The sequence below is a fragment of the Stenella coeruleoalba genome (assembly GCF_951394435.1).
Source record: "Stenella coeruleoalba genome assembly, chromosome: 10".
Classification (NCBI taxonomy): Eukaryota; Metazoa; Chordata; class Mammalia; order Artiodactyla; family Delphinidae; genus Stenella; species Stenella coeruleoalba.
In genome coordinates, this window is record NC_137156.1 from 95,574,273 (window position 1) to 95,594,477 (window position 20,205).

The 20,205-nt window shown below is 38.6% G+C and overlaps 1 protein-coding gene across 1 annotated transcript in view; it reads left to right on the top strand.

Moving 5' to 3' along the window:
• The window catches only part of GRM7 (glutamate metabotropic receptor 7), a gene marked incomplete at its 3' end in the record, with an annotated part of 1,084,681 nt that overhangs the window by 539,538 nt on the left and 524,938 nt on the right, over nt 1–20,205 (top strand). The window contains exon 10 of the mRNA XM_079934350.1: nt 15,490–15,706. Within this exon, the coding sequence (XP_079790476.1) occupies nt 15,595–15,706 (112 nt within the window). The 5' untranslated portion in view covers nt 15,490–15,594. The remainder of the gene's footprint in view (nt 1–15,489; nt 15,707–20,205) is intronic.

The window sequence follows — 20,205 nt, forward strand, 5'->3', positions numbered from 1 at the left end:
GTATAAAATAATAAATAATAATAAAATAGTAAGGTAGTAAATATTATACTATACACACAAACATACACACACACACATAGGATATGTACAAATATTTTATTTCAAAACCTAAGAGAAACTAGCTTGGAATTTTCTCACATTTGTTTTACTTCCAATATTGTTTGTCAAACCACAATGGCCAGTTTTCAAACTTGGAAAGTTTTACATGAATTCTATGTCAGAAACAGAGATGTCAGTGTTCCTTAATATGATTATTGATTTTACTGTGGCAATAGATTAAGATCAGAATGAAGAGTGAATTCTTTTGTCTGAGGTACAATAGAGGCAGCCTGGATAAATAGGATTCTTTTAAGTGGAAAGCACACACAATATAATGTTAGAGAGATAAAGGTGAAAGGTGGCTACAGGAAGACTAGAAAAAGTTCAAAATTAATGTACGGGGTCCTTTGCTTGACAAATCTGGCAGATATAAAAGAAAGAGACAAATATTTGAATATTTGTCAATATTCAGAAACAGAAAAAATTTTCTACCTGCCATCATACTTCTTCAGCTTTCAAAACATTACTTAGTTATTGATCTGCTTGAGACCATTTAAGAGTTGTGACTTTGTAAAGAGTATATCCATTCCCTGTAAGAAATAAAATGTGTCTTCATACCTTTGCTCGACACTGTAGCAGGGAAATTATCTTTTGTTTCTATTTTATTTTCTATGCATGAATATAAACATGACTTAAGTCTGACTGCTGGAAACCAGGCACCAACACCCACAGCTCATCGCTGCAGGATGCATGGGCTGATCATGACGATAAACAAATCTAATGGATCCTTCATTTGGGATGATAGCTTTAGGTGTTTTCTTGGCATTAGTAGTGGCGAAATCAAGAACTGTAAATTCTTAATTGCTCAAAGTGGAGAAGGTTAAGGGAGCTATCTTTCCAATCCATGGAGGAATATTATGGCTGAAAACAACAAGGAACTTGACTAAATTATCGCAAAGTTGTCTGTAAGTTGAAGTCGGGAGAACAGTTAAAAGAAAAAAAAAAAATATATATATATATATAATTAATCTTGTCCATATTAAACCATTTTTTAAAAAGAGTCTTGGGTGGCAGAAGGCTGAACACTTCTAGCGAACTTTCATGGATGTTCATAGCAGAAGAATTATAGAGGTCATGCCATTAGAAGCACACCAATTTAGTGCCTGGGATGTTTTCACAGAAATAGGAGTACAGTGTAGGGGTTGTTTATAAGCTAATCCCAATGGAAGTGTACTTCCAACGTTATCACCTGTACTCACCTGTGGTGGATATGCTATTAGGGAATTATTGAATATTGATGGTTTTCTTTGCCTTGTAAACAGTTCGCTTAAATTGTCACCTGTATCTACTTCTCAGGTCCCTGGCCCACAGACACACGTGGCCGACTCCCATGCATCCTTCAAGGTTGTGGCAGGCGACGGCCACTCTCTCTCTATTCCTTCTATTTCCTTAGTGATACAACTCAGTTTTTTGGGGTGACAGTGTACACAACTAAAAGACTACATTTTTCAAAAGTATTTTCTGGCAATGAGGTTTACCATGAGACTATTTTGGACAATGGTGTATAGATGGCAGTGTTGTATGCAACGCTGGGAAGATGCCGTAGAAGGACTTCACCCAGTTGGAAACGGTGCCCCTTTGTCTTTTTCCGTATCTCCCATCTTGCTGTCTGGAGTGAGTCCATGATCGCTGGAACTTTGGCAGTATCCAGGACCCTATGTGGCATTGAGGGTGGAATTGACTTGACAGAGTGGTGTAGCAGAGAAATACAAAGAGTGTGGGTCCCTGGTAATCATGGGACTGCCATGCCAGCTCTGGACAGTTTACCTATCAACTTATGTGAGAGGGAAATAAACATACTTTTGAGCAACTGTTATTTTGACTTTTCTATTTTTGCAACCAAATCATTTCTGAATTCTTACTGATTAAAAATCGAAATGTCTTACTAATTCTAAAATCTAATACAGAGACGGACTAAAAATTTAGAACAATATAGATTTTTGGAAACATCACTGTAGGACTTAGTCAAAACATGTGACTTTAGTCCTTTCCCAGTGACTCTATGGCAAGGAGAGTTTTGGGTAAATTGCCTTCCCTCTCTGAGTGTTATTCCCTTCTCTAAAAGTAGAGATCTGAATCCTTTAGCACTAACATCCTGTCCTGGAGCATTTGAGAAGCATTGTCCTTGCAACCTTGCTTCTAAAGGAAAGATCAGTAAGAGGACAAAAGGCCCAAGTCCAGCCAAGACCTGCCTCTAATGGGAATCCATGCATCCTGGAGGGGATTAGCAGTTCCATCTCAAATGCTTTCCAGAAGCAACTGTGTTAACAGTTAACAGTACTAGTAGTACATCATTCATGACATTCTCTCTCCTCCTCAGTCTCCACAGGAAGCAGTCAACCTAAAGTGTAATTACAGGTAAAAAATAGGCAATCATGGTCATTAGAAGACGATATGGTAGCAGAAGTTGTAGTATACAAGGAAGGAATCTTAAAAATGGTAAATTCTAAAACCATCAGTATTTCCAACCGTACTCAGTGAAGAGAACCTACCAGGCTACTGCAATCTGAAAAATACCTTGAAATTTTTACAGGAGGTATTTTCTCACACACATACTTAACCAAGAAACAGTCTCCTGATTTCAGGTCCTAAAAGCTGCAGCTAAAACAGAGATGGGTAAAATAATTTTATTTCTAGAGGAAGGTGTTTGGGCCAATGAATGACAGGACTGCAGAAACCAGTACGAGCCCCACTGGCATGCTGCTTGCAGTTCTGTTTACTGTAAATTCAAATATTTCATAACAATTATATCAAGGCCTCTTAATCCTCAGTGAACTTCACCAGTATTTTGGACCTCTGGCTAAGACTTAACCCTCCCAAAGCTTTAGTATTTGTTTTTCCTTTTCACTTCTTCTATGTCCATCCAGGAACTAGGAAGATGGACTGAGAGGAAATAGACAAAGGCTCAGCTTTGCTTCTTCCACTATTGCCTGTGATCTGCAGACAGAGGAGAGTCTTATTAACAAAGTCGGCAGATTCCTTATCACCCCTGACAGCAGGGAATAGCCTGCCTCATATACCAGGTGAAACTATGTAAACCTTTTGTCCCAGAGACCTTGTTGAAGAATCAATGACATTTTCCCTAATTGCCTCCTTGTTGAGTGATGGTAGTATTTGAGTGAAGGAGCCTCTTAATTATTACGCTGGAGGTATTTGGGACTTAGTAACTCCTGGGGTTTCTGTTTATGTATCACCTAACTATTCTGCCAAGAACGCCATCACTGACATAGAAAGATGTTGTCTAGTTTATTAGTCTGTAAGAATAAGTATTGCAATAAGAGAAGAAACAAGATCAATTTAAATAAGCATTAAATTTATTTCATCACCTCGTTTTATTCTTTGCTATAAATTCAGTGGAATTATGGATCCTACCCTCAAGCCATACAAGTTTGTCTACTTTCTTCAAAAGAACCCCACTTCTTCATTACTCTCTACATTTGTCTTTACCACCGTCCTTTCCAGCGTAGGCTTCCCTTTGCCTCTTTGCTGGGGAAATCTTCCTCCTATCCTCCAGTTATCTTGCACACCTCTTGGTTGTGTCTTCTCCAAAATTCCAGTTTCTCATAGTTGTTCTCACCTTAATGACCCTTCAGTATTTGATTTAGGCCAGTTCCATCCACTAAAGTGGTTTCTGGGGAACTAGACTAATCTAATGATTCTGTGGAAGAAGAGGATGGTGGACCACATGTAAATGCCACATACTATGTTCCCCCATGTGGTGAGTAACAATGAACGAATGCACTCAGGGAGTTCCTTATGCATTCTTTAAATACTTCTTGCATGCTTACAAGCATGCCAAACTCAAGTTCATTTAAATTGGTGACTCCGTAGTTGCCACGAGACGTTTATTTGTCGACCAGATAATCATTCACTTATCTGTCTTCTTCCCTGCTAAGAGAACCCAGGTTTTCTTTTTTTCCTGGCAACAAGAAATCCATCATCAGGAGTTAAATCATAAGTCAATCACGGCAATCACTGTTTAGAGTATGGATGATAAGATGACATAATTTCAGCCAATGAGATATGAGGAAAAGATGGTGAGGAGGGGGACATTTCAGAACAAGATCTCCTTGATCAAAAATCAAATAGATAAAAGAGAAAGCCTTTGTCTACCAGCGCTCTCCCTTCCTTCTCTTAATGATACCAGGTGAAGTGTGATGCCTGGAGCACCAGGAACCACCTTATGCATCTGAGACAAAGGTTAAGAGAACTTCAGTGAAAAAATCCAGTCCCTTGGCATGGTGGAGTCACTGTACCAATCTGAAAACCAGCTACAATCCAGATTTATTTTGTGATTGTATTATCTAAGTCACTATTAACTGAGTAATAGAACTCACTGTAAGGTTACTTGTAGCCCAAAGTATCCTCACTTGTGATTTTCAAATACCAGTGCCACTCCAGCATTATGTACATGATGTGATCCAGTAAGATACGTAAAAGAAAGGAGAGACATAGTTTCTTTCCTCAAGGAGTCTGGTAGCATACAAAACTGGTAATAATAAAACTGGGATGAAAGCTAAGTAACAAACGGCCAAGAGTGTTGAGGACCAAGAGAGGACTCTTTGCTTAGCTACAGAGAATCACGGGAAATTCCCCAAAGCAGTTTGCATGTGTTAAACCTGCATCTTGAAGAAGTATTAGGGTTTAAATAAGTAAAGATAGGAAGCAGGTATTTCAGGCCTGTCCATAGCCCATACCTAAATAAGGCCACGGAGAACTAAATACATTCATTCTGTAAAATTGTCTGATAACTTTATCTGGTCTGATGAATTTGATTATAGATATACTTTGGAATAACTTTGATGTTTTGTGTGTGTGTGTATGTCTGTGCTTTAGAACATTTTGGAGGCTTTAAAACGCAAGTTTACTCTTAACTCAGAATTTACCTTCTACCTTATCCATGGTACCACCGTCAGTCCTTCTTTTATTTAGCTGTTTTGTTTCCTTTGTGATCTGTATCTCTCTGTATATATGAATATGTATGCATATATATATATTTACACATATATGTGTGTGTACGCATATAGTTACGTATTAGGTTGTCAGATCTCTAAAACTGGTTTACCTTATTAATTATTATATCTATAGTTCCTAAATTTTACAGATTAAAAAAAAAAAACCTGGTCATATGCCATTGGTATAGTACTGTGTTATCTGAATTAAATAATAGGGAATTATTTACTGTGCAGCGCTCTAATGAATCATCTTTTTGTATGAACATATAGTCACTGAATGCTTGTTTACTTGGAATATAAGCCATACGAAAGCTAAAATAAACAGCCTAGTTTTCTTCCTTTTCATAAGGGAAAAAAATAAATAAGAAATTTTTGTCAAGTAAGCCTCTTTCAGGGAATCAAAGGATCAGCACAGACTTAACTTCACCTCTGGAACATCTGCATCTGTAGTCCAGTAAGATACATAAAAGAGAATGAATGTTTTTATGAGAATGAGAATGAATGAGAATGAACGTTCCCGCAGCTCTGCCAGGCCCTGACAGGGGCTTCTGAATCACTGAGTGAAGATTGCATCTTGTCCGGTAGCATCTCCAAGTGCATTTTATTATGCTCGTGCTTTTTCACGACTGGGATTCACACAGAGTCTAGCACATAGTTTGCTACAGTGTTCAATTAACTCTAACACTCCATGTTCAACCATCCTTAATAATCAAGATTTTTGGGACTATAATGTACTTATAAAGGTGGCAATGGTTCTCAGAGAGAAAATAAGTTTGAATTTGATTTCATTCTCTCCTGAAACAGACTTCCTTCACTTTAAGAGTCTCCTGGCTGTGTCCCTGTAAAGGACTGAGGCTTTTGTCAGCCTTGTCATTGTGCTCTCTACTAAGAGACCGGATGACTAAAGGTGGCTGGGAAGCATGCTGAGCTTTGATAATTGGGACGATTGGCAGGTAGAAATGAAAATAGGTAAGGTAGAGACAGGCCACAAGACATTAAAAAGATCTCCTTTTATTTTCATTTTGTGACCATGTTGTTATGAGTGTGGTTGTCCTTTTACCCTGACGGACCTCATGCCCAGTGGTTCTCAACCACGGCAATTTTGAACAGCCTGCCCACTCCCAACCCACCACTCGCACGTACACCTCACGCACACACACCACACACACACCTCGCACACACACACACCACACACATACCACACTGCACACACACACCCCGCACACCACACACCACACACACACCACACTGCACACACACCACAGACACTACACACACAGGGATATTTTGCATTGTCTGCAGTCATTTGTGACGATGACAGCTGCAGGGTATACCACTGGCATCTAGTGACAGAGGTCAGGGATGCTTCTAAACATTCTACACTTCCCACTGTACAAAGAATTATCTGACCCCAGATGTCAATAGTACTAAGGTCAAGAGATGCTACTCTACAGAGATTTGACATTTGTACTGCTAGCAAAACACCTTAAAGGTCACCCTTGAGTGTTTGAAAGACCAAACCTCCTGGTGTGAGAATCTGGCCCTCAGAGCCTGAAAGAGAACTACGATCATTTCTAATATACTGAGAAATGTTAAAACACTTACTTTGGTTACTTTTTGTTTCTTAATATATAGTTTATAGGGATATTGGACAGAGATAATCCAGAGACATGTAAGATGAGGAAGGACCCTGATGGGTCATAAAAATCATTTCTGCCCTTCTGTCTGTTTGCCTGGTAAAGTGTGCACTGGTGATTTCTGTGGTACCATATTGGCAAGGAAATTTCCCTTTGTCCGTTGTCTTTTTGTGCTATGGAGATATGGGTAGAGGTATTTCTCCAATCTACAGAAGGCCACAGAAAGCCTGTTTACGTACTACACACGCATGCAACCTTTCTCACACTTGTAGCCAAGATGCCTATCTCAGCAAATAACACTGGACAGAAGAGCCCTGTATGTGACTATGGTGCATACAGTTTTCATTTTGTAAATATTGCATGTTCCTCTGTGGTATAGCTTGGGCTCATATGAGTCGCCTCATTTTATGGCTAGAGAAATAATCCTGGAGAGTGTGTCCCACTAGATGGCCGCTACATGTGTTGCTATTTCGGCGGCTATAAACCACCCAAAACTTATAGCTTTCTCCTGATCTTCCATGTTTCATAGGAAATAGGGAGAGACAAGTTTTATCTCCAGCGCTGTTTCTAACGTTTGCCAAGTGTGAGATGTGAAGGATACTATGTTTTCCTCCCTACCCCCGGTAAAATCATCATCTTCATCGTCATCCTCATCAGTAACCACAGCCTTATATTATTTCCTCTCAGGCATTTCAGTAAGAAGATTGTTTCTTTTGTCTATAAATTCTGACCTCGCCTTGATACTGCATCTCACTTGTTCACCTTGGTCTCCGTCAGGTCATGTGATTTCCCTTGAGTCAGCCATGTAGCTTAAAGGAACACTGTGTTCTGATAGGCTCGTTTGTGTCACACACAGCATCTGGATCCTGCAGTACCACCATCTCCACATAAACTACAGGAACAGAGTGATGTGGAAGGCAAAACTGTCAGTATTCATGACAATAATCTCTGTATCGACTATAGGGTGCTGCAAAGTCTCATGAGGTTATATATGTAAAGTATTTCACCTCCAAAAGCCTGGTATATAGAGAGATTTAATAAAGCAATAATAATAAAAATAATAGATAACATTCTTTAAAATATGTATTAGACAAATTGGACTTGCAATCCACACACAAAATTACTTGGTTCTAAGAAAATGGTTACTACCACTTACAGAATGTTAATGTATTTGGTGTCATACAATCAAAGAAATGAAAGGCAGAGGAAAAAGAGTTGCAATACTTGATGATAACCTTTGTTGTGAGGAATTTAAGGTTGAGTGAAATTCCAGACTTTAAACAAATTCAAAATTATTAGTCATTCCTCAGTACTTTGAAGTAAATACTATCAAAAATCAGAACTGACGCCCAGCCGTCCTAATACGAGCAGAGATGTTATCTAGAGAAGAGATACATGTAAATCGTGGAGAGTGGTGCTTCAGAGAATGGGCCTGAATGCAGTATTTGACCGTTTTTCCTTTTGGGGGGAGTCCATATCAATAGAGCTTAATAAGAACTACGAGTGAAATTCATGCTGACTGTGAACTTAATAATGCCCCACTGGGAGTTCGTTAATACCTCAACAGGTACACTGAAGCATTATCTTAATTGCTCATGATACTTCCAAAAATTGCCTTTTACAAGTTTCGTGGAAACTCCCCTCTGGAGCAAGTGTTAGTACATTTTGGATTGCCTTTCTTGGCTGTGCAAATTCCCCAGGAAGCTGGTGGGGCCATAAACCTCATTTACCTTTCCAAAGGTAAGAAGTCCCCAGGTGACTGACTTTGTTATAGCCGCTGCCCTTATAATATAAAGAAGAAGAAGCAGCTCAACACGCATGAAACAAATTTCATATCTTTCATTTGTTTCTACATACATGAAATGGTTCTACTTTTTAAAATAAATGTTTCGTATTTATTTTTCATGGCAAGTTCATGTTGGAATAGGAGCAACAGTTTGGATTTTTAAAATATTTGCATTACTGTGATCTAGTCCACATCTGGATTTGGATCTTCAGTTATTTTGACAGATGTTGACACTAAGATGATGCCTAAAGGAGTGTGTTTCCAAGCCTGTGGGATCCCTTTGCCTTTAGAGTGATTATGGGATAAAACTAAATTTAGAAGGGTTCTATCTTGCCAACACTTGGAAAGTAAAAGTGCTTCACACCAAGTCTGTCTCGCAGAGTCAGAGTGAACTCTGGGCACTGTGGTGTCTGGTGCTCGGAGTTGTCAGGTCTCAGGCATAGAGGGAAAAAAACCAGAGTGAACAATCCCCTAAGTGACTCCCTAGGTCCCTTTACCTTTGAACCCCGATCCATTGTCAGCTTGTTCTACCTGCCAGTGATGAAGAAGGAAATCCCAGGGAAAAATGTGCCAGGGAAAAGAGAGAGTGACAAAAGTGTTTGCTGCTGTGAGTTCAGCTGCCCCTCAGAGCCCCTCCCAGGGCGGGGATGACTCCCAAGTGCTGTGGGTCCCTCTGGCCACACCAACGCTGTGCAGGAGGGATTCTGTTTCCTTCAGATTACGTCATTCATTACTTCACCGGCTTACCCTTTTATTCAACAAATAACGATAAGGTTCGTATTCTGTACCCAGTGCAGTCCTGTCCAGTCGTGACAAAATGATGAACAAGGTCAGTACTCTCCAGGAAAGGTGCGAACAATAAACAGATAAACAGATCATTGTATAATGAGAGTTGTGACACTTCTTACCAAAGAAAACTAGCGCTGCAGAAAAACTCATCAGTTGACCACTGCTTTCTAGGGCAAACGTGGGAGAGATTAGGAGGGAGCCTTGAGCGCCTCCTAGTGAGTGGTGTGTGCCACTAATTTGGGTCATTCTTTCAGTCCACCTAAAGAATTCAGTCACCACAGTCGCTTGTATTGGTGAGGTACACATCTTGATGACTTGAGAGTTTTTACAGTGTGTAGAAGATGGAAGTTACTTAAATGTCCATTGTGATTTTCTTGAAAGTAGTTTTCCCCTAGGCTGTTTCTCTTCAATTTACAGAAATTCTTAAATATGCATAAATATTTTAAAAGTCCAATTAGAGTGAATTGGGTCTTCCTTTTCCTATTTTAAGGATAATGTATGCGTTGGGAAAATGTTACATCTGATGACTTGAAGAATGATGGTTTTATTGCTTTTACTGTTTGCTTTACAGTGCTTAAAAGGTGTCAGGAAAGTTCACTTCTACATAAATTTTATTTTATCTATTTATTTTTTAACATCTTTATTGGAGTATAATTGCTTTACAATGGTGTGTTAGTTTCTGCTTTATAACAAAGTGAATCAGTTATACATATACGTATGCTCCCAAATCTCTTCCCTCTTGTGTCTCCCTCCCTCCCACCCTGCCTATCCCACCCCTCTAGGTGGTCACAAAGCACGGAGCTGATCTCCCTGTGCTATGCGGCTGCTTCCCACTAGCTGTCTGTTTTACGTTTGGTAGTGTATATATGTCCATGCCACTCTCTCACTTTGTCACAGCTTACCCTTCCCCCTCCCCATATCCTCAAGTCCATTCTCTAGTAGGTCTGCATCTTTATTCCCGACTTGCCCTTAGGTTCTTCATGACCTTTTTTCCCCCTTAGATTCCATATATATGTGTTAGCATATGGTATTTGTTTTTCTCCTTCTGACTTACTTCACTCTGTAAGACAGACTCTAGGTCCATCCACCTCACTACAAATAACTCAATTTCGTTTCTTTTTAGGGCTGAGTAATATTCCATTGTATATATGTGCCACATCTTCTTTATCCATTCATCTGTCGATGGACACTTAGGTTGCTTCCATGTCCTGGCTGTTGTAAATAGAGCTGCAATGAACATTGTGGTACATGACTCTTTGAATTATGGTTTTCTCAGGGTATACGCCCAGTAGTGCGATTGCTGGGTCATATGGTAGTTCTATTTTTAGTTTTTTAAGGACGCTCCATACTGTTCTCCATAGTGGCTGTATCAATTTACATTCCCACCAACAGTGCAAGAGGGTTCCCTTTTCTCCACACCCTGTCCAGCATTTATTGTTTGTAGGTTTTTTGATGATGGCCATTCTGACTGGTGTGAGATGATATCTCATTGTAGTTTTGATTTGCATTTCTGTAATGATTAGTGATGTTGAGCATTCTTTCATGTGTTTGTTGCCAATCTGTATATCTTCTTTGGAGAAATGTCTATTTAGGTCTTCTGCCCATTTTTGGATTGGGTTGTTTGTTTTCTTGATATTGAGCTGCATGAGCTGCTTATAAATTTTGGAGATTACTCCTCTGTCAGTTGGTTCATTTGCAAATATTTTCTCCCATTCTGAGGGTTGTCTTTTGGTCTTGTTTATGGTTTCCTTTGCTGTGCAAAAGCTTTTAAGTTTCATTAGGTCCCATTTGTTTATTTTTGTTTTTATTTCCATTTCTCTAGGAGGTGGGTCAAAAAGAATCTTGCTGTAATTTATGTCATCGAGTGTTCTGCCTATGTTTTGCTCTAAGAGTTTGATAGTGTCTGGCCTTATATTTAGGTCTTTAATCCATTTTGAGTTTATTTGTGTGTATAGTGTTAGGGAGTATTCTAATTTCATTCTTTTACACATAGCTGTCCAGTTTTCCCAGCACCACTTATTGAAGAGGCTGTCTTTTCTCCACTGTATATTCTTGCCTCCTTTATCAAAGATAAGGTGACCATATGTGCATGGGTTTATCTCTGGGCTTTCTATCCTGTTCCATTGATCTTTCTGTTTTTGTGCCAGTACCATACTGTCTTGATTACCGTAGCTTTGTAGTATAGTCTGAAGTCAGGGGGCCTGATTCCTCCAGCTCCGTTTTTCGTTCTCAAGATTGCTTTGGCTATTCGGGGTCTTTTGCATTTCCATACAAATTGTGAAATTTTTCTAGTTCTGTGAAAAATGCCTACATAAATTTTAAATGATAATTTAAAGGTGTGAGATGTTTTTAACCCTATTTGGTGCTCAACATTAGCAAAACCATTTTTGTGTGTTAGGCAAATTTTTTATAAAGAGTAAAGAACAACAGAATACAATGAGATGAAAATTAGGTCCTACAATAAAGATGAAACTTTTTTGGTTTTTAAATTGGGGAAAGGAAGGCTCAAAGGAAGATGGGATATTTATTTTCATGTTGCAGAAATGTGATTATACTAAATTGTCTTCATCAAAAGATCAGTTCTACATTTCTGAAGGAGACTGGCAAGAGGGTAGAGATTCAATAGCAGAAAAAGAAAGTATAGCTATGATATCAAGGGGAGTGTGTCAGTTAATCACTAAAGACGACTTATAATAATTTGGTCAGTTTCAGGTACCAGTTATAATACATACTTTCAAATAATTACGCTGTAGACTTAAGCATTAGTTTGAAAACAAGTAACTAAATATACAGGATAATAGTTGATAAGTAACAGAGCATATTTCATAGGTTACATACATTCTTGCTGTTCTTCATCTCCTATTGCTATAGAATTTCCTTATATAGCCATATTTTTATCTCAGAAATGAAATCCATTTGGTTGTTCGTTTCTTATTCTAGCATTATTATATGCATAATGTACAAATAATTACCCCTGAATATAGGATGTGTGTGTGATCCTAAAGGGACATACGAGTCTTAAGCTGGTAGGTGTTTGTTATTTATAATGGAAGGGATAAACCACTGATAGCAATCATTTCAATGGGTAGTGAGGAAATAAATCTGCTTCACCAGGATCTTCATTACTAAAATTTGGGGCACAGTTTAGGAAATGCATTTGCACTGGAGGCATTTCACAATCGCAATGTTTTACCACAGCTACATAAATGCTAATTTAAGTAGAGGGCTGGATGTATCTTCATTAGCACTTGTTCAAAGGTAGAAAGGGATTTTTGCAGGGAAGGCATCTGTGCAACAGCACAAAGATTTTGCATTTCCACAAGTTGAAATTGATGGAAATGTATTGCCATGCTTGGCTTCTTCCTTTTTTATTTCTTGTAAGAAAAGGTATTTCTCTCCCTCCCTCCGTCCCTCCCTCCTCCTTCCCTTTAATTTTCGTCCAAAGCCTTTATTCAGTTGATATTTTTCACCTAAAATTTATAACCCTTGAACTATAAATGAAACATAGGAAACTCAATCTTTTCACACATTTGTATAAATTTTAATAAGACATTTATATAAAATATTTTAACGACAGTCTAAGGGTGACCTGTAAAATTGCTTTCAGTGGCTCTGTAGTCAGTACTGTGGACAGAACTTGGCCTAGACTACAGTAATCTAATACCCTTCGTTATTTTATGCTTATTGTTCAAATGTTTTAGCAACAATTCAGCAAAATATCATAGTTAAGAGTTTAGAAGTTTGCATTAGGCTGTGTCAGGTTTGAGTATTGCTCTGTCTTACAACTTTGTGACCTAAGGCAAGGTCATAGTCTACTTTCAAGTCTCAATTTCTTCTTTTGTAAAATGACTTAATAATAGTATAGTATAATAAAGTATAGTGAAGACTTTTTACTGTTGGTTGGATAAGGTAATGCATATAAAACTTTTAGTGATAATGGTAACCAACAAAGAACTATATAGCACAGGGAAATATACTCAATATTTTGTAATAACCTATAAGGGAAAGGAATCTGAAAAGTTTCATATATATATATAACTGAATCACTGTGCTGAACACCTGAAACTAAGACGATATTGTAAGTCAGCTATACTTAAATAAAAATAAATAAATACAATTTAAAACATTAAAAATAAACCCCAAACTTTTAGAATATTCTTGCCACATAGTAAAGAGTTAAATAAATAGTACATATTATTTCTAAAGCAATAATGATAGGAATATGTAAACATTTTCTTAGGACAGTGAGGGAAATGTTTTTGCTAATGTGTCACAGAGAACTTGGGAAGTCAAATGTGGAGAATGCATAAACTTAGTAAGAAAGCACACACTTTTCTCTCTTCTGATTGTCGTTACCCCATGTATTAAGTACCCACACTGTCCCAGGCATCATGCTAAGCAATGCACATTTGTTATTCCTGCCCTTCAAAACAATCTTATACTAATTAATAATGTAACCAACTCAGTGAGGTGAAATATTCACCACAGTGAACACTAGTGAACAGAAGCAGGAGGCTTCGATTCCGGATCTTCTCAGTACCAAATCCCATTTTATTTCTACTGCACTTCACCACCCCTGTAATTGAGGAGTTACTCAGGTGCAGACCGTCAGGAGACTTGGAGCCTTTCTCAGGGTGGCTTTGGATTTCGAGTCAGGAACGGAGAGCCTGCCCCTGGTGGTCATAGAGCAGAACTGCATCAGGGATGGGCTGCGTGGGAAATGGTGGGTCATCTACCGTCAGGGCAAGACTTGACTGTAATGTTCACATAGAAAGGCTGGTGGAGAAATGAGCTTTACAGAGGTGGTAACCAGCTTTAAACAATGTCAAATGGGTAAACTTGAGGCAAACTGCCCTAAAAAGAGAAAAGTAGGTTAATATGCAGTAGAATTATCAGGGCTCAAAGAATTAACTTGAGTGTAGCTTTGACATCTTTGGGGCAAAGAGTTGCACTGTTGGGCTTTGTCTGAGCAAAGATCAAAACTGGCTTTTAGATACATGAGACATCTTTACGCTAAAACAAGGGTAAGTCCTGGGAGAGTTTACAACCTGAATTTTGTAGGAGTCGATCATTCTTACAGGTAGATAAATCATACCTATCATAGTCTTCTGCATGCTAGTGTTAAGAGAAACAACTGGGGAGCATTCTTTGTAAAAGTAACTAGCTTAGAGATCCTGACGTTAGACCCTACGCCATGCTTCTCATCTATAGCTGCTTCAGGTCTTCTCCTAGAGTATTTGGGATCCTGGGTCAATATTTTCTTTTCAAGGTTTCTTTCTAAATGAGTAATTTTCTTTAACTAAAATCAGCATGTCAGGACTACTCAGGTAGTGTAATCTGAAATGATCCTGAGAATAAATACTGTGCCCGTCAAGAGGAATAATCTGCTCATTAAATTGTCCTCTTGGAACCAGGGTCCTGCTCTAGGATGATTTGTATAGGCACAAGTTCTAGAACTCCTTGAGACAACTGGTTAACCCCACGTGCAGTAGAGGGTCAGAGAATTCTCTAAAGGCAAAAAAATGGGAATCAGAGGTCCACGTGGCTCCACTCAATCAGGACTGTCAGCTCTCTCTCAGCATCCAAATGAAACTTAAAAAATTTTGAGAAAGGCCCTCCAGAGTGCCAGAAGAGCTGAAATGATGGTGCTGGGGCAGGGAACCCCCTTACCTGGGTCTAAGGGTATTAGTGAGCTATCAATACTTCATAACGTTCTTGTGAAGAATAAATTAAATAATGCATGCAGCTTACTTAGATATTTCCTCATAGGTGATCAGCACTCAATTGATGTTAGATGACTAATGACGTCTACCAGTATTCATGAGATGTGTCAACTGAACCAGCCTCTATACACACTCCAGTTAGGCTGTTGTGTCTTTTGTTTCTATTAATGTATAAGAAGTAAAGCATGATTCACAATGTTAGACAGAATGGTTAAAATTATTTTTCCTCCCAACCATCATGCTCTGTGTAATTGCCATTCCATTCCCATTCCTTTCTCCAAGACGAGAATAAAAGGCCAAAGTATAAAAGTACATGCTTCTTGTGCTGTTAAGAGGTGGTTGGTTGCGTTTAGGTGGTCTACACTTCCATGCTATGTGTGGCAAAACACGCTTCCCCTTTGGAGCTCAAGCCCTGTATTTTAAGTAAATTGTCATAAGTATACATGAATCTCTCACATCCTGATGGTGTGCCCTCATATGGTGATTTCTTATCTTTTCAGATCCCCCAGATTAGTTATGCATCAACGGCACCCGAGTTAAGTGATGACCGTCGCTATGACTTCTTCTCTCGTGTGGTCCCGCCCGATTCCTTCCAAGCCCAGGCCATGGTAGACATCGTAAAGGCTCTGGGTTGGAATTATGTGTCTACTCTCGCATCGGAAGGAAGTTATGGAGAGAAAGGTGTGGAATCCTTCACGCAGATTTCCAAAGAGGCAGGTAGGAAGAGATTGCAATGATCAAGATGACCCTCTTTGAATGTCTGTGGCTTGTAGAGCTCTTTCAGTCTTTATTAAACAAACACTATTGGTAATCGCCCTATCCCTACGCTCGAGTTCCCCCTTGACTGTGAAGTGAATTTGCCAAGTCTTCATTTAAAATGCTTTGTTATTTTGGAAGAGAATATTTTCAAAACTATGAAACTGAAATCCCTTTAAGTATTAGTGGAAGAAATGGAGAGAAAAAAATCGGTACTGAAATTGATATCTGACTCTGTGTAATAGATAATAGTGTGGATTGCAGGCTGTATATGGAAACATGAGCAAGTGTGGCTAAATGTGCCTCTTCATGTGTCATTTCTCTCTGCCAGTCTCCAAAATGGAGACAATTGTTTAAATTATGAGAACCCAACCACAGGGGCACTTTGCTTTGAAGGGGAATGACACTGAGGGCTCTGAGTGACTTGGCCAAAACTAAATCAAGTAAATTATCCAGGCAGTAGAATGTACTCAGACAAATAGTCTTTGAAACTTTAGATTCTTTTGAGAAAGACAGTTCTATTAGGTAGCATTTGGAGAAGATTCTTTTATGTATGTTTAATAAGCTCAAAATGGAGGTAATGGGTTCGAATGTTTGGCCAGCTGGCTTCCATCGGGCAGATTTTGAAAAAACGAGACAAAAATCTTCAAACTTAGGAATAATGACAATAAATACACAGGCTTCCCAATATGGAAATATTGGATCTAGTAAGCATATATATATATATTTAAATGCATGCTTGGATATTCCTAAAAAGCTCTTAGGCTAAAGTCTCGTCCTCAGTTTTGATGGTAAGAATATTATCCAACTTGTCATTGCCCAGAATAGTTAACTAACCATAAAGGAAACAAACAAGCAAGGCAATAGAAACAGAGGTTCTTTCCACGAGGAAAGATGTCGTAAATCCTGAAGACATGGCGTTGAGTATTTTGCTTTCAGACTACAGACGTCCTCAGGCATGTAATGCTCCCGCATATAGATGGTGTGTCTTTATGTGGCTACTGAAATAAGGAAACCCCGACTTGTTTATGAACCTTGTGCTTTTAACTCAGCACCTTATCATGATCTCTAATTTGAAGATTTCATTGGAGGGCTGGGTCAGTCTTGTACTCTTCCTTCTGGCTGAAATACTGTCACTGTTAACACCTTTGACTGCCGAGCTCCTGGTCATTTACAGGGCTTATCCTAAATGCCATTTCTAGGTTCAAGCAAACATGCACACAGAACTTCCTGGATTCTGTCTGCTTGGTCTTGTGTTTCTAGTGGCTCCTCCCACAGTAGTCATCACACATTAGCATAATTTGCTGCTGCTGTTGATTTCTGTCTTGTCCCGTAGACTCTAAGAGAGGTGGTGTCGTCTGAGTCACTACTGTAGTTCCAGCTGCTTTGTTTCTAAGGGAAGCGTTTCTGGCATAATTCAGCGAAAAACTTTCTGATTAGGGAAGAAATCTTAACTCTGGCCTTGTGTTTTGCGTACTGTGATTTTTAAGACTCATTAACAACTGAATTCATGAATCTTTAAAGAAAAGTCTAACCACTTTTGATAGCTATGTGTTTGTTTCTTTCTTTTTTTCTTTGACTCCTGCTTTGACCAAAATAATGTGAGAGGCCCGCTTAAAGACGTATCTAAAATATGGGCATAATAGCCAATAGGTAAGACAAGATGAAGAGAAAATATGGGCAAAATAGTAAGATAAAGCTCAGAAATAAAGTTCAGATACCTTCTTGTTCTACATAATTGCAGCAAGTGGATCTCAAATTTAATACTGCACGTTGTACTGGACAAAGCAAAGGACACTACCCATTTTGTTACAAAATGTACAGTGTTCAGAAGGTCAGAATCATGTTGATTGTTCAATAAGGACAGAATCAAGACAAATGTTGGCCGTTATAAACGACTACTCTATAGACAGGTCAGTGGTGAGTTTCGTGAAGTTGTTTATTCCTGGTGTCACTTAGTGAAAACTTAAGATATGAGTCTGCTGTATGACTCTTCAAAAAGGAAAAGTTTGGGTAATGTGGTCTGAGCTCCCCAGCTCATAATTTTAGCTAATCATATCAATTTATTGAAATGACCCAACTCAAAAATAAAATTGTATTATTGTCCGCCATTTTGGATGAAATCCTTCAATCTGAAAGCGTTTGAATTTGGGGATGAATATAACTAAACAGCCAGCTGCCGAAATGCCAGAAAACATTGCGGGTTCAGGTCATGTCTTGCAGTCGGTTCTTCTTCACCTCAAGTATCATGATAGCTGACGTGTATTTATATTAAATTTCTTTGGCACCGTAGCATATGTGCAGTTAATTTAAGTGAATTCACTTGTGTGCTTAACAAACACCCCTGCATTCAACTCCCTACCCATCCCTTCAAAAAAGAGGAAATAAAGAGGAGGGAGAATTATAATTGAAATAGAGTATGGTAAGTTTACTCACTCAGTGTGTGTATTACTTCAAAAAAAACCTGAGATGGGAAACATGATTCCGTCATTCCTTCAGTGGGTGTCACTTCTATGGGCCTCTCATATTGTGAGCATCTTGCTAACCCAAAGGTGATTCCAGTGTATAGAGATACATATTCGTGTTCCACGATCTCTAAGAAGAATCCAACTACTTCCTCTGATTTTCAGTCAAAGAAACAGCAATATATTCTAATTCAGAATACAAAGAAAAAGGATTTTTAAAATTTGCCCTTTTGGAATTTCGGGGAAGTATGCATACTTAGGGAATTTTCAAGGGTAATTTTCAATGTTTACTTTTTTCCTTTGCCTGCTGCTTCTAGAACCTTACCCTCAAGAAAGATACAAGCCAAGGTGTATCTGTGGGAGAGGCAGTGTGGCATATACATAAGCAAGCACTGAGGTATCAGGAAGACCTGGATTTGAATAATGGGCTCCATTGCTTTTGTGCTGTACAACTTTTGACATGTGATTGAACTTTCCAAGTTCTCAGATTCCTAATATAGAGAATGAGATTAATGATGATCAGGTTGGTAAAAGAAATAAGATCATGTATGGGGAACACAACACCCAATGACACCTAATTCTTAGTGTTCCTCACTAGTTTCCTATAAATCAGTAGCATTTTTGCTTGAGTTTCAAAAGTTTGAAAATAACTAGTGATAGATAACATTTGCCTTTAATAGCTGAGTTGCTATTTTTCTTAATTTGAATGATATTTATTTATCTATTTTTGGGTTTTGTTTTGGGGATGTATGTTTATTCCTTTTTACATTTAATTTAATTTTTTTATGCAGCAGGTTCTTATTATCTATTTTATACATATTAGTGTATATATGTCAATCCCAATCTCCCAATTCATCCCACCACCACCCCCCACCCCTGCTTTCCCCCCTTGGTGTCCATATGTTCTCTACATCTGTGTCTCTATTTCTGCCTTGCAAACTGGTTTATCTGTACCATTTTTCTAGATTCCACATATACGCGTTAATATACGATATCTGTTTTTCTCTTTCTGACTTACTTCACTCTGTAGGACAGTCTCTAGGTCCATCCACATCCCTACAAATGACCCAATTTTGCTCCTTTTTATGGCTGAGTAATATTCCATTGTATATATGTACCACATCTTCTTTATCCATTCGTCTGTCGATGGGCATTTAGGTTGCTTCCATGACCTGCCTATTGTAAATAGTGTTGAAATGAACATTGGGGTGCACGTGTCTTTTTGAGTTATGGTTGCTCTTCTTACTAATATGCTTCCATCATATAAGAAGCATAACAAGAAAAGGAAGTGAGCTATTCAAGTTGTCCTATGTATGTGGTGTGTGTGTGAGGGTGGGGGGAGAGCACGAGCATAAGCTCGATGTTGTTTCTTTGTTCTGCTGGAAGGTTCCAAGGAGTTACTTCCATTCTTTCTAAACAGTTTGATTTTGAAGATTGTGGTTCTTCTTCTTTATAAATGTCTGTAAGAGTTTCACTCTGTGAAAATGCTTTAGTTCCAAAGTTTAGACCTAAGTCCTGAACCAAAGGCTGCTTGTAAAACTAGAGCCTCAAAGATCTCCACCACGCATAGAACATGGGGTGCACGCTCCTTTGTCAGACTCTGATAGAACAAATCAAGACAAGGATGTCAGAAAAAGAAGCCCTCCTTCAGCAGGGGGCCATCTAAATTGTCTGGGACATGAAGGCCTACATACAGTTCCTCTAAGCTGTCAGAAAACCTCCATAATTTTCGTCTCATGTATAGTCATGAGATATTTAAATATGCATGGCTGCTGCTCCTTGTTGAACTTTCAGAAAGGACTGTAACATGATTTTCTCAGATGATGGGATATTTGTAGAACAGTTATATTTGCATAAATCGCCCTGGATGTTTGAATGGATGCACATGCAGTATCGACAAAAGCAATTCATTGATTAGTATCACAGACAATGAGAGACGATTCACTCCCAATGTGCTTTAAAATTCATGTCAACCTAATAAACTAAATAGCGTAA